At 50.6% G+C, this 15,076-nt stretch overlaps 1 protein-coding gene across 1 annotated transcript in view; it reads right to left on the minus strand.

Annotated features, from left to right (window-relative positions):
* LOC144127613 (uncharacterized) overlaps positions 1–6,256 on the minus strand; it is a 37,757-nt gene extending 31,501 nt beyond the window's left edge. Inside the window, exons 1-3 of the mRNA XM_077660587.1 lie at positions 6,156–6,256; positions 5,558–5,803; positions 4,210–4,262 (exon numbers count right to left, since the gene is read on the minus strand). Coding sequence (XP_077516713.1) covers positions 4,210–4,262; positions 5,558–5,732 — 228 coding nt within the window. The 5' untranslated portion in view covers positions 5,733–5,803; positions 6,156–6,256. The remainder of the gene's footprint in view (positions 1–4,209; positions 4,263–5,557; positions 5,804–6,155) is intronic.
* Between the last annotated feature and the right edge of the window lie 8,820 nt (positions 6,257–15,076).

Raw genomic sequence — 15,076 nt, forward strand, 5'->3', positions numbered from 1 at the left:
TTCTAGAGAAAGTTCTCCTGTTTTTTGTTTTTTTTTTTAAGATGCACCTGTATTGATGAGTTTGTTGGACTGCTGACATGAATATTCCTCGCGGCAAATAAACGAAATATTAAAATTAGCTTTTTGATCAATTGGAAGACGGAGATTTTCGAGATCGTAGTAGGTGAATGTTGGGATCGAGCTTGGAAAGGACATCGCGGATGTCTGTCGCCCTCCCGTGAGCATCGGCAGTGAGCGACAAGAAGCCACTGCGGCACTGCAACTCGTGAGGCGCACCCTCGACGCTGCGAGCAATGCAGCGTGTTCTACTTTTTCTTCGATGTGCTGATAAACAGCTTCTCCATGCCGCATAACCCTATGGGTGAGAGACAACTTCTCGTCGTCTGTACAGAACAGCATTTGGCCAAGATGCAGACACGACAGATTATATTCCTGTTCAAGAATTCCTCTGTAGTAAACAGCTGGTTTAAAAACAGGTGACAGCCAGATGCATTGTGCCTAGCGCACGCTCAGAACTTGGATGTGCTGGGCTCCGCGCTGAGCGTTACTGAAGCGCATCATGAAGCTCGATAGAAGAGGGCGTTACAGATTTGCCGAAAGGCTTATCCTGCCCACAGTCGCCTCCCAGGAAGGCTGTGCAAGTTTTGAACATGTGTGTAGTTGACGTGACGTAGTATCACATGCCTGTCAGCAACAAGAACGAGGAGAAATGCAAAACGCAAAGTAAAAGGGAGAGAGCGGAGTCTTTTGTGGCAACTGCAAGATGCACCCATCCCTTACATAGTAAAAGAAGCTTCTTTAGAGTTCTCCACACTGCAAAGTGAGAAATCTTTTCGTTCACTTCTTTGACGGCAACTGCGGTGACCGAAGCAGTCCCTTTTGCATTTTACACCCACTCATCTCTCATGTCCTATTTTGACATGCATAGCTGTAAATATATCAATACTTGCACCACGAGCTTTAAGTTTTTACTCGCGGTTATTGTAAAAACATAGATAAGAAAATCCACGACCAAAATAAAAACTCTAGGGCCGAAAGGCCACGCAGTCAGAGAGCAATGCCACTGGCTGGAGGGCTCCTTTGAGAAGCATCCACCGCTTCGTTCTTTCACGAGTTGTGCGAAACGAGGAGTGGCGCGACTTGCCTTTATGCGCCCGCCTGCTGTGCGACCTCAGCGAACGTACAAGATCCCCGGATGGCCGAAAACAATCCGGAGGCCTCCACTACGGCGCCTCTTTCTCCATTTATTCTTTCACTCCCCACTTTATCCCCGCGGTTGAGGCTTGCACCGAGATGTGAGACTGCGCCATTTGCTTTCCACAAAATGACGAATTTGAGCCAGCTTACGAGTAACTGTAGGCAGTGCACCAGATGGCGCCAGCGCTGCGTCCTGTTTCTGCCTCACCGAGTCAAGTGCATGGAAATTGGCTAGTTGGAATGAGACACGCACATGTCCGAAATTCTGGGAAAGAAAATTTTTAATATCAGTAAATTTTTAGGTGCTCTTATGGAAAATATTGAAGGTCCATTCTTCCGATGTGTAGCAAAATCTTTCTTTTCAAACTTTTCCATCTCCCCAACGGGGAATGCTTTTGACGAGAGCAAAAACGTTAATACCAAAACAAAAGCAAGCCTGCCGACGGGAGATCTGCAGATATATTGATGGCTATAGTGAAGTCTTACACGATATCAAAAAAATTCGTTTATAAACTTCCCGTTCAAAAAAATTCGAGACCACCGCGGTAACCCGCATTAGAGTAATTCGAAAGTATTGATGCCTCCTCGGCACTCGTCGCCTCTGTTTGCTCCTCTTTGCCTCTGTTGCCCCTATTTGCCTGAGAATTTGTGCAGTTCGTCTAATTCCCACCACGCTTCGTTCCAAACTTTCAAATTTGGCGCCGCTCTTTGGCTCCGCCCAACACTTCCGGTCACATGGTACTACACTTCCGGCGTTTCAAATTAGGCGTCACTTTTGCTCTGGCCATGGCCTCTTTTTGCACATTTCTGGCTCTAATTAACTATTCATCCGACCGTCACCAAATTTTTTGCGCCGCGTCCTCACATCATCATTCTTCGATTATAACCACTTTTTGGACGTTCTTTCTAATTCCCCACAGTGGCTGCGGACACATTTTGATGACACGAAACCGTCGACATATAGCCTAGTAAAGCTGTCGCTTTAATAAAATGTTTTCATCCAGAATTGTTGGAGATGTAACGATGAGAAACGGGAACGGTTAGAATGACAGGCACACACATAGCAAAGAGAAACAGGAGAGGTGAAGCGTTTAACCTTTCCTTTTTTGTCTTCATTAAGCGGGTCCCTGGTCATTCTAAGCAGCGCATCTCTCGTACATAAGACGTGCTGCAGAACCACAAGGAAATGAGATCGTCGGTGTTCACCGTCATTGCCATCGTCAGCGGTTGGTATGTCTGCCACCCAAAGGGAAAGGTATTTCTCATTAGTTAGCCCTGTTTGGCGCCATCCGTCCCACCCTGGCAGCTTCCCAATTTCGCGCTCCCCTTCCTCCCCGCCTCTCCCAGCGTCGGCCCGGACTCGGTTCCTTCGCCTGTGTTCATCCACGTATCACCACTGACTTGGTCCTTGTCCTCAGATTTTCTATGTGGCGCGGCCCCCACCTGCAGAGCACGTGCTCGCTGCACTGGTCTAGCGAGGCCAAAAGTAAAAGCAGCAACGGCACCGAAGGGCGCCGGAATGGGACAGTGCGCGCCGCCACTTTTACGGCTTTGTTCTAGTTTTTTTCGAGCCTTGGCAGCCAAGCCTCGAAGAATGAAGCTCACGCGGAAGAGGGTGCCCGCGCTGTGTTTGCTCTGGGCAGCGCAGCTCGGATGCCACCCTGCGTCGGTGTTTGTTTTGGGAGTTTGTGGAAAAGCACGATCGACTTCCTGGAACGCGGACCTCGCGAGTAGACAAGCTCGTGGGCTCCGGTGTGCCTCTGGTCCGCTCAATTCAAGAGCAAATTCTCCGATTTGCTCTAAGAAGCTCTTCGTTGCGAAAAGGGCCCCCAAAATGCGGGGCAAACTGATTTAAGGAGGCGTTTAGGAGCCAAAAAGGGAGAGATTCGAGCTCTTGGTGGAGAGCCGGAGTCGAGAGAGCCGACGGGGTCAGCCTTTGCGCTAGCTACGTTCCGAAGAACATCGGTCAGGCAGGTGTTTCGCAGGGGCTAGCTCTGACCTGACGCTTGTGGTGTCTCCCCTCTTGTCCGTGTTCGCCTTTGCGCTGTGTGAATGAAAGCGTGAAATACCAACTCGCCCAGCAACTGATTTTGAGCTCCCGATCGTTCTTGGTGCTAGCGACCACTTTGGCCGATATAAGTGCAGTGCCGTATTGCATTTTCTGCCCAAATAGTCTTACGAAAAACGGAAGTGGAGTGTGAATCTCGTCTTTTCATGACGATTTAGTCGTCTCTTTTCACATACTGCAGTTTCGCAAGTAGCAGGAGGGGAAAATAAACAACACACACGCGCTTCATATTTTTGTTCAGATCTTGCAGCCTTACTGCAAAACGCATGTTAAATGTGTGCATGCAACACGTGAGTGGACACCTCGCATCTTGTCGTTCTTGTAGAGCTTATTCACGTGCAGTTGTGCGGCGTGCCTATGCAGGCGACCATTGTGCGCAACAAGATGGTCGCGCCCACACAAGGGCGACTGTCCGGCAAATTGGATAATAGAGACATTTAGAATAAGGGGACCCTATCGGCTGTAGCCAGTGCGTATGCGCAGGAGGGGCGTTGAACGAAAACATCTTCGACGGAAGTCCGTCTGGTTGGGTTCTTGAGATAGTTGAGAGAGAGGCTGCTGCTGGCACCCTTTAGTCACCCCTGAAGAAGGGACCGAGTTGGTCCCGAAACGTTGGGTAAAGTTAAAAATATTGGTTGGCGTCAGTTTTCTCTCAACTAGGTGGGGCGTTCTGCGCTCTGGCGCCCCGCTCTGGCCCTGCTGTAAATATCGCTAATGACTCAGGGGCGTGGCGGATGAAGATTTTGTCAGCGCCCTTCGGCACGCAAATGAGAAAAGTGGGGTGAGCATCCGTTCGCGCAGGGCCCTTTCGAAACTCGCAAAAGTGTGGCCGCTGAGAGGGTACAGGGCTGACCACGCAAGAGCCCCTTGTGGCATCGAAAAGGGTCGCACAACAGACTACATGCATGCAGTAAGTGTTGCGGCTGTGAGAAGGGACACCTTACCAGGCTGGCCAGTCCTGTGTGCATGTCGAAAGTCTTGTCGTCCAGTACCTTGTCTTGAAAAGTGAGAACAAAGAAGGAGCATATCAGCGACAAGGGCGCAGACTGGCGGTAGTACTCAAGTCCGATCGGTAGACGACACCTTAGTACGCATTCGAATGCGCGGTATAAACGGGCTGCACGCGAAGGATGGAAGAAAGCGCCGGTTTTATGCGTCTTCGTCGGGGCATGGTGGCCATGCGCGTTCACTGAGGAATGCGACGGCATTTAATAGCCGGTGTCCGTCCGTGTCACGAAAAGGGACGATTGGTCGTAGGGCTCCAGATGTAATCGTGACCTCAGCGCAGTTTCATTGGCCGAGAGGGTCGTGACCTCATCACGCAAGTTGTGACGTCATGCACAGGTCGGCACAGCGGCCACAGGGTTGTGACGTCATCCAAACTTTCGTGACCTCAGCAAAGCCGCGTTACAAAGTGCCTGTGCGAAAGAATATTAATTTCTCTGGAAAGAAAAATGGTCGAGCGAGGAATCGAACGCCGCTGTCCTTTGGGTCACGACCCGGGCACACCGCCGACCGATAAATGGGGATACCGAAAGAATGAGCAACTCCGCACATATAGGGATCTCCAATGCTCACGCACTGTGCTATTAACGAGCAGCTTGAGCGTCGATCGTCCAAGTTTTTTGTTGGTATTCAATACACACGCAGTACACTTCAAGGGCACAGCGAGTATAATTAGGGAATATTAAGCTCAGAACGGAGAGACGCTGTCCACAAAACGCGGAACGTTTCAGCTTCTTTGCTCCGCGTTTTCATTGTTCACCTTTTTAATTTTTTTTTTTTGCAAAATAAATAAAGAGTTGGGCTCAGCAAGCGTGGGGTCCCAGTGCTGTGACGAAGGTTTGGCAAGCAAACAGTGTAATTAGACACCAGGAGTGACGGAAGAGGAGGAGGCATCATTAGCAGAGACAATTTGCATCCGTACAAACGAATTGAAATCGAGCCGATGCAGTGCCTTCTAGAAACAAAAGGCGTCTGCACTCCTCCTGTGACGTCACCGCACACTTTGTCTGGTTGGCCATACCCTGCCATGCATTTATACCGCAAGGGTCAAGAGGCGGCGGCCTCCAAGGTCTTGGCGGTCGTCGGGAAAGCGCGTCTACTTTTCCTGGTTGCGCGCTCCTCCCTTGTTTCTCGGGACTGGATTTTCGCGCCGTGGTCACGTGACTGCGTGACGTCATAGCCCTCTCGACCAATGAGCGACTTTTGTGACTAGAGCATCACGCCCATGGCGCGAAGTAAAGTGCTGTCGCGATAGTAGTGTCAACTTTTGAGCTGCACTCGTCCCACCGGTGTCGACATCATCGGCGAGCGATCGGGCGATCCGCGAGGCCAGGAAGTTCCAGGCGAACGCGAAGCTCGTGTCGGCGTACAGCGTCACGTTGCGCTCGGCCAGGGACGCGCAGCCCAGCGATGCGGCGGCGCTGCCGCTCCTCAGCAGCAGGGCCGCAAGCACGGCGAACATGTGGGGAGCAGGCGACTGCAGCGGTTGTGGGGGAGAACCCTGCTGTTAGGAGCAGCGGCAAAAATGGTCACCTGCGAGGATATGAAAGAGCACTCCATTCATGGCTGTACCAAAGATAGCGTTGTTACACCTTCCGTTCATTTCATACGCCAGTGCGCGCTCAGCATTGCGCGAGCCTTGGCCGGTCACACAGCTAGCTGTCCAGGGCGCCCGAATGCGGGAGCGACACGCGTCATTTATGAGCGGCTCAACACAAGACCTTATCCCATGAACTGTGTCCAACTCCAGATCGGGTCGGGCACTGAGCCTCGAGTGCAATACATGCACGGCAGAGCGCTCCATGTGCGGACGACGACTGTGCCACACAAGCTGTGCTCGTCGGTGCATTAAAGACAGCGCCTGGTGAACGCGAACACTGCTTACGTCCTGCGCGTCTACTCCGAAAAGCTCATCCGCGTCCGGCCGCCGGAAGTCTCGTGAACACAAGGGACCGACATTCTCGTTGCGTTCTTACAGCTGCTGCCGCTCTTTCTCTTCTTCCACCTGCCATGATGGTGATATTTCGTCCTATGAAGAAGAATTTAAGACTCCACGTGTTTGTTGCGCGGTTCTATTGGCCAACTTTTTAAAGTTTGATGACCAATATCCACTTAGAGGTCAATATCGAAGGAGACCTAATGCGGGCGTTGGAAATGCGTTTCGTGGTACTATACGGCACGTTTCTCTGGCTGCGAAATACACCGTACTGCATAGCTCTGTCTTCTTCTACGAAGGTATAGACTGGTATATGTATTACGTCTTGCAGCCTCTCGGCCTGGTGCTCGTCAACAGTGGAAGAGCGGCAGAAAGGCGGCACTTAGTGATATCCTTTTTGCGCACTGCCCTTTTTAAACGCGCTGTGGCAACACCAAGGTGGTTACAGCTTTATTGCCACAAAAGGGAAGGCATTAGTCGAGGGTAGCCTCCAGTCGGGGGCGACCTCTTGAGCTCGCGTGATGAGGGCCAGCGGCGTTTTTTTTTTTTGCTTGAACTGGCCAAGCTTTGCAAAATCGCGCTGTTTCATTCGCTCTGACGGCTCTTCCAATATACCGGCGCAGAAGCATTACAACTTCAGTCCGAACTTTTTGAACCTAAGCACTCGTCGCCATCCTTTGCCTGTTGCTTAAGATATTTCACAGTTCGCTTAATCGTCCTAGCACCACCCTCACTAAGCATATCCCACCACATCCACTTCACGTTGCTCACTAGAACCGCTGCGTTTGCTGGCTCATTTCCTCCCCGAACAGCTATCGCCTAGAGACGGCGTTCCCCACGTCACTGCTGCCATCACCTGCCCATCGACGTTTGCGTTCCTCCTCGCATTCAAAAATTGTAACCTTCACCTATGATATGTAACCCACCCCTTATGTAATACCCCGAAAGGGATCTTTAATGCAGTGAAACGAAACGAAACGAGCGCCTGGAAGGAAGCGAGGAGTGAAGAACCTGTCATATTTACTGGAGGATTATAAGTCAGCTTTGTGCTTTTGCTTTGGCCACACCAAAGCAAAAGCACAAAGCTGACCTGTGTTGTTGTTGTTGCCTCAAAAGCGATGGCACAGGTGAAAATTACAATTTTTGAATGTGAGGAGGAACACTCGTCGCAAACGTCGATGGGCAGGGGGTGGAAGCAATGACGTGGGGTAGGCCGTTCCAGGTGATAGTTGTTCCAGATGATAGATGAATGCATATGCATTTAGGAATATTTGCTTCCGCCTTTTTCCAGTCAAGACTGCTCAGTTCGAAGCTGCTTTCTACTATGCTGTCCTGTGTTGCTCCCTCATTTGGGGCGATTACTCTATCTTCTTTCCTAAATGACTCAGCTATAACTGATGTAATGCAGTTCACAGCGTCATCTCCCTCTAAACAGTTTCCCTCAGCATCTTTAACCTGTTCGTGTGAATCTGTTGATTCGTTTTACCCAGCCAGCTTATATGGTTCCAGAATTTTCTTGGCCCCCCTTTAGTTGCATATCGAACTTCAGCAAGCCAGCGATCAGAGGACTGGTTTATTTTAGCCTGGACGCGGACCTGCACTTGCTGTTTCTTTTGTCGATAAAATTTCCAATTTTGGCTTATTTCCTAGATAACTGCGCCCTCTTTGCTTCTTTGTGTTTCCTTGAAGCCAACCGTTGTTGTTTCCACCAGCTTCGTGGCTTCTTCTTTGCTCTCCAGCGGTTTACTTGTTTTACTTGCTTCATTTTTGTGCTGATTATCAGTTCTGATTATAATCCCATTTTTCCATGGGGCGTTTCTCCATTGATTCCTCTGTGCTGGCTGCTATTAGCTCTATTTGTTCGTCGTTTAATTTTGCGTTCTCTCTTTGGCCTCTGCGCAATTCTCTATTGGTCAGGTCTCCCAACTGCAGACTAATACGCTTACGATCACTTCCCAGGCTCTACTCCCCCTCTTCGTCTATTTCCATTATTGTGACGTTGTTATAGATCCCTTGCGACGTTAGGCAGTAGTCAATGGTCGTCTGCCTGTTACGGGATTCCCACATTATTTGCCCCTCACATTTAGCTTCTCTATTTACAATAACTACGTTGTGCCGCTCACAAAAGTCTATAGAATTAACTTCCCGTCACAAACTGTGTATCCATCCAGATCCTCAATGTGCCATTCATGTCGCCCAGCAGAATATTATCGGCACCGTCTCTAAACTGCTTTATATCGTCATTGAGATCCTTGTTTTCTTGCCTGCATTTGTCCCCTGTCCCTCAATAAGCCACCCCGAGCCATGCCTTTTTACCGGCAATTGTATATTACCTGATATCCAGGCATGTTCTTTGCAAGTTGACTTGCCAAATTGTTCCTTGGTGTATCAGCATACCTACCCCTCCTCCCTTCCTCTCCGCTGTTGTTCTGTTGCTCCTTTCCCAGATGTAGCCATCAGTAAACGGTGGATCTTGTATATCCGTGAGATGTGTCTCGTACCTACTTCTTCGTCCCTTAACTGCGGTTCTCTTTCTAACCATTTCGCTCTCTTGCATGTCTATATGTGCAACTGACCCTGGTGTTAAATTTCTTTTTTGGACCTCCTAGTGGCCATTTTTTTCGGCTCAGCCTCCATTATTGCACTTTGTACTTCGCTTAATTCCACCCACCCCTGTACGCCTTGAGCAGCCGTCGGCCCCCTGAAAAGGCTCCGCTCCTACCCTTCCACTAAAATATCGGATGCCGTCTCGTGTAAACAGAACGAGTAAAGCGGGCCGAAAGGCGCACACACGAGCACAGACAAGGCGCCGCTTTACTCGTTCTGTTTGAAACCAAAGCCTGCTCGATAATACAAAACAACAGTCAACAAAAGCAAAGGCGAAAATAATGGAATGAGGACCAACAATCAACCGGAGTAGGGGCGAAGGTGAGGGCAACAAAATTACATGTCATGACAATGGATAACAACAATGACGCGGGAAAACAACAATAAGCGCATAACGAGGAAAATTAAAAATCAAGAAAGGATTGAAACTGCGGTCTGACAAAAGCGACAGGAAAGGTTACAAAAAGGAAGACGGGAAAAAGTTGCCAAAAACTTTAAAGGTGACCCTGCAGAATAGCGATTTCGTTTGATAAAACTGAAATGGACGGAGTGCTGGCACAGTTGCCGTTAGTGTTACTGATCTAAAAAAGCTTCCACGATCTCCCTTTGAGTCCTGCCACTTGCTTGATTTGAACAAAGAGGTCGCTTCTTCCAGGGTTGGTCTGCAGGGAATGTTTGCCCTTATATCCTTGCCTTTGCATCCATTGCAGTGGTGGGCCACGTGCCCTGCTGAGTTATTCTTCAACGCCAAGTTGGGCTCGCGTGCCCTTTCATTGGAACACCTACCAGTCTGCCCGATGTATAGAACCGGCCGCAGGTAAGAGGGAATTCGTACGCAACCCCCGAGGCATGTACACTCAGTGAACTTCTTTCTGTGGTTCTTGGTCTTTGCCCGTTAAGGAGTTTGTGTCGCAGATAATCCGGCGTCGTCGTTCCCCAGAGAAGCAGCCTAGAAGGCATGCAAGTGGCTCACATTGGTCACGTGACCTTGCGGCGGCATCACAACCTGCCCACCGTGGCAGTTGAATAAATAATCTGTCACTCGGGAACAGCAACCTGGGTCGCACTAAAGTTCTCTGATTCTGAAAGTATAGCGCCTTTCGGTGAGCTTCGCTGCCGCGCCGCGGACTCTCGCGCATCCTCCTCGCCCGACTCTCTTCTCGGCGCTTTTCTGGACGGTGATTGGCCCCTCTGGCCGTCGCCAGGGAAACGCGCGCGAAAGGATCGCTTTGCTCGGCGCCATGCGCAGGCTGTCCACCTCTGCTGCTGGTCGAGCTCCGTTGAGTTACGCGCTGACATTTCGGACCCTACTTTTAGTGCCGCGTTATGCCTGGTTGCGGTGCATTTCGGTACAGAAGCCGGCGTGAAAGTGGTTTCGCACAGTTCGCGATCGTTCGAGGAAAAAATGGCTTCAGCCGTAGAACAAAGGGGATCCACAACATCGCCCTTAAGTTCGACAAAGCACACCGTCCTCGGCGAGAACTGTGCATTCCTTGGCACCTAAACTAGCGTGTGTGCTTGAAACTTCTTGCGACATCATGTGCTGATAATCTTGCTTAATTCGCTGATCACTGCGCGTCGTTTCGCACGCTATCCTGTCCAATTGATGGCATTGCCCAGTGTGTTTATTCGCGCCTGTTGGCGTGCGCAGTACGCCTATTATAGCCGCTTTAATTTATTATTTTATTAACAAAATACTGCGGACGTTAATTTCAAGCAGGGCGGACGTAAATAATAGGGAAATTCCTAAGAAGCAGCTGCTTGCTGGTTAGACCTTACGGGGCAACAATTCAGTTATGTGATTTCAATTAGTTATTGTGCGTGGAAAAACGAAATTTTAAACGTTTGTTTGAGCGAAGATAGGGGGTTAGAGAACTAGGGTGGTAACGTCGATGTTGTCTAGCAGGTAACGGCGTTAAGTGTATGCATAAGGGGGTCCAGACCGAGTTTGTTATCTAATAAGAGGAAAAGAGAATCTATCCTGAACTTTTATTCTTCGAAGCTCAAGTCGTTCAATCTTGTTAATTCCATTAAACTAGTGAGGGAGTCAGTCCTTGCATATTTATTAAAGATAAACCGAACAGCCCTTCTCTGTATTATTTCCAGATTTTGTTATAGGGGCAGTATAGGGGTCCCCCCACTATGCATGCATGTTCGAGTTTAGGTCGTATTATAGCAGAATAGCAAAGTGGCTTAATATTAGAGGGGCACTCTTCCGTCTATGTCTTCGGCAGCCAATTTTCGAAACTCAAAGGAGCAAATATTACTTACGTGCAACTTCCATAATAGACTGCTCGTTATAGTTATACCTAAGTATTTGTAGTTATAGATACTTGTTCAGGAACGAACGAACCTAATTTATATGTGTAGCTATGTGGTATGTTTTCCCGGGTTATTGGAAGATGCACACTTTTGTCAGTATTGAAACCATGCCCCATTGGTCGCACCAGTTCAAAATATTGTTCGCAGCATTGTTCAACTTATCTGAACAAAATACAATCTTCGGCGAACAATCAGATATGCACTGACGGGCTAACCACTTCAACAATATCATTGATATACAAAATAAAAAGCGGTGGGCCCAATACACTTTCCTGCGGGACAGCGAATGGAACTGGCAGACAGTCCGAACGTTGACCGTCCGCTTCAACAAACTGGGGTAATCCATGTTAGGAAGGTATCAGGAATGTCAATCTTTTTTTTTTTTCGTTTTGAAAACCCATGACATTTTTTATTGATTTCAGAGTTGGGTGGATTTCCTGAGGCTGCTCGGGAAGGGTTGATGCTTCACTACAGTGCTCTAGAACACTATAGCCAAGCTATAGTCACCACAGCCAGGCCAGACCGCCAGTTGTCCGCACTGTCAGCACGTCATTGTGGACGTCGTTTGCGTCGGTGTTGCTGTGTTGCACCAAACGACTTTCCGCGGGTTGGACAACAGATGAGACAAGTTTTTACAAAAGTGCTGCTTGAAAACACCGACACAAAAAGTCGGCTCAGGCTATTGTTGTGTTTTTGCATCGCAGTGAGCTGTTCACATACGGCGTAAGACACGCGGTGCCCGTGTAGGCGGTTTGTTTACAAAAGTGTGGTGAACACAAAATACGCCGCGGCTAAGCAGTGGCGCTGCCAGCGCTTAGTGGTGGTGGTGGTGAAAAGCAATTAGTCGATATATATAAAGAGAGGTGTTCGGGGACTACCCTAGTGGGAAGCCGCTTTACATACTAGGTGGAGGAGTCCTTAGTCCGGGACCCCATTGGTAGCAGACGCCGTCCGGGCTGTCTGGACCAAGGTCCGCTGGGCCTGGAGGTCCGAGAAGCCAAGGGGGACCCCCTCCCAGACCTCTAGGGTATGGTGGGAGGTTTGGGGGAAAGGGCTGTGTTCTGCTGGCAGGCCCATACCTTGTGGTTGGTGTAAGCCATCTGCCCATAGTGCGAGCATCGGCCAGTGAGCATAGGGTCGAAATGTTTCATTTAGCCAGGCATACGAGAGCATTCATGAAAAGTCGGAGAAGCACGCGTTCGGCTGCTTTCCCAATCCCTTTTGCCAGGGACTGGTAGCACTGATGTTCATGCTGATAGTATTGCAGAATTTCACAAAAGCGGAATAGGGTTGCCCCGCATCCTAGGCATCAGAGTCGGCATGGGGTACCCGGGAGATGAGAGCTCGGGCTCATTCCCTTGAAGAGCCCGTTGTCCTGTAGTCCAGATGATGTGTTTAGGGGCGGGTTCGGTATTGCGAATGCATCAGCGTAAGAAATATGCTGCTAGGGGTGCTATGCGACCGGCTTCGTAGCTTCGACACGCTCCGCGGTAGTCGGTGATGGCGGGTTGAGAAGCAGGACGGAAGATGGCCAATGCAATAACCTCTGCGTGAGTGCGGTCAGCTGTCCTAAAGCTCAAACCGTCCACCTGCCTGTCTCGGTGTATAATTGCGGTTGTGAGCCACTCCCGGGGGTCAGGGCCACGTAGAAGACGCCGTGTTTGGGGCCATACTTTGTTGTGCCAGAGCCCGGGCTCGGGGACTGTACGGCGACCGTCGTGAGTGTCCATCTTAGAGGGGAGAGGGCGTACTAGGCGTGGTGGCGCCACAGCTCGGGTACCTGTACCCTCTCTTGTTTCATAGGCGAGTGCTGTATATGTAAACGGGCCAGGAGGGCCTGGCCGGATGGTGTTAGCATGAGACGCGTGTACTGATTAAGGAGGTGCGCCTATTTCAGTTCTTGAAAGGAATTGGTCATACCCAAGGCCTCAAGGCGGCTGTTGGATGTAGTTACCGGCAGGCCCAGAGACCGCTTAACGATTTTTCGGATGATGGCTTCGAGTTGGACATGTTCGTGTTTGCGCGGGTGGAGGTATGGTGCCGAGGGAAGGATGCGGCTGACTACAAAAGCATGCGCCAGTCGAAGGGAGTATTTACGACTGAGCTCACCACTCTTATTGGAAACGCGGCGCACCATACGGCCCACCTGTTGTCGTTTGGCCTGTTCTCGTTTGTTCTCGTTGTTCGAGTTTGGCCACGGTTGTGTCCACACGAAGTGGTGGTGAATATGGAGCCCTAGAACGCTAATTTCTTGCGCTTCTCCGATATGGCCGCTAGATAGGGAACCCCCAGAAGTCGGAGTTTGTCCATATCCGGCCCTCTCTGAAAGATAACATGCGAATAGTGCTCTCCCTATCTAACGGACAGCGCGTGAGCGCCGTGGACCGCAGCCACCCGAGGAGGGGCCGGCTGACAAAAGAACAAACGCAGTTCGCACCGCACCGAGACCCCAAGAACCTCGCATCGTCTCTGCTTTCCTCGCAGGTGCCAACAATCACATGGTTACCGGGATGTGACGGGCATGGACCAGCAAAGCAACCCCACCGTAGCCGAGCTGGACGTCGATCGAATTGCCTCCCTTTTGGAACTGCGTGTGGTTCGCACAAGTTGAGTCACAGTTCGCCGCATCACCGCCGACAGCATGACCGAGTACCACCACGAGGTGGGCAGTCTCCCGCCTGCGACGGCCAGCGAGGTGCGGACCCCACTAGCGGGATCTGCGCATGCGCAGCCGCATTGTTGGGGTGAGGGGGAGCCACTGCGCGTGCGCGGGAGGGGTCCGGTGAGCCGGTATCTAGTACGTCTCCGGCATGCTAAAAACGTCTGCCGATATGCGTCGCGCCACACCTTCGGAGCCGAGAGCGTTTCCTGCAACTACTGTGGGGCCACGTGCAGCAACTGGCCGGCAGCACGGCAAGCGCCCGCACATGCAAAGAAGCCTCTGCATCGGAGAGACCGGCGGCCGAGCTCGTCGACAAACTGATGGCTGTCGTCACGCCGGCAGTCGCGTCGGTTCACGCAGGTATGCGACTAGCGGCAACCAGCGTCCACAACAGCGCAGAGTGCGCTGATACCACCGCAAGTTCGGGAAACGCCCCGGGCCAGCACCGAGGGCGACCAGTGCCTCAGCCTCGCTGGACAGCCGCCCATTTGTTTTCTTTCTGACCGATCGTGAGAGGGGCATCGGTTTCCTGGTCGACACAGGGGCGGAGGTCAGTGCAGTGCCGGCGTCGCCAGCCGATCGCAAACAGCAATTGTTCATCGCCGTTGCAAGCCGACAACAATACCAAAATACGACAATACCGACGTATGTTTCTTCAGTTTGACGACTGCGGCTACAAGTTGACGGCAAATATCCTAAAATCTATCTTGAAAAAACGTAGCATCACGAAAAAACTGGGACGAAATAGACACACATACGACAGGACGAAGGCTGCACTTACAGCTGATTTTTATTGAGAAGACCAAAGCTTAAGCATGCACAGCGCTACTATCGCCTCGTGGCAATCAACCGCAATGATCCAAAAACGCCATTTCATCATCAAGAAGAGACAAGGAAGCGGTGCTGACACGCTGACCGCCTGCTTTTCTGATGTGATATGCCTCAATAATCTCTTTCCATCCGATCCTTCCCACGCCCAATAATAATATATTAATAATTGATTTTTGGGGGAAGGAAATGGCGCAGTATCTGTCTCATATATCTGCGGACACCTGAACCGCGCCGCAAGGGAACGGATAAAGGAGGGAGTGAAAGAAGAAAGGAAGAATTAGAGCTGCCGTAGTGGAAGGCTCCGGAATAATTTCGACCACCTGGGGATCATTAACGTGCACTGGCATCGCACAGCACACGGGCGCCTTGGCGTTTTTCCTCCATAAACGCAGCCGCCGTGGTCGGGTTCGAACCCGGGAACTCCAGATCAGTAGCCGAGCGCCCTAAC

This window comes from Amblyomma americanum, chromosome 4 (genome assembly GCF_052857255.1).
Source record: "Amblyomma americanum isolate KBUSLIRL-KWMA chromosome 4, ASM5285725v1, whole genome shotgun sequence".
Classification (NCBI taxonomy): domain Eukaryota; kingdom Metazoa; phylum Arthropoda; class Arachnida; order Ixodida; family Ixodidae; genus Amblyomma; species Amblyomma americanum.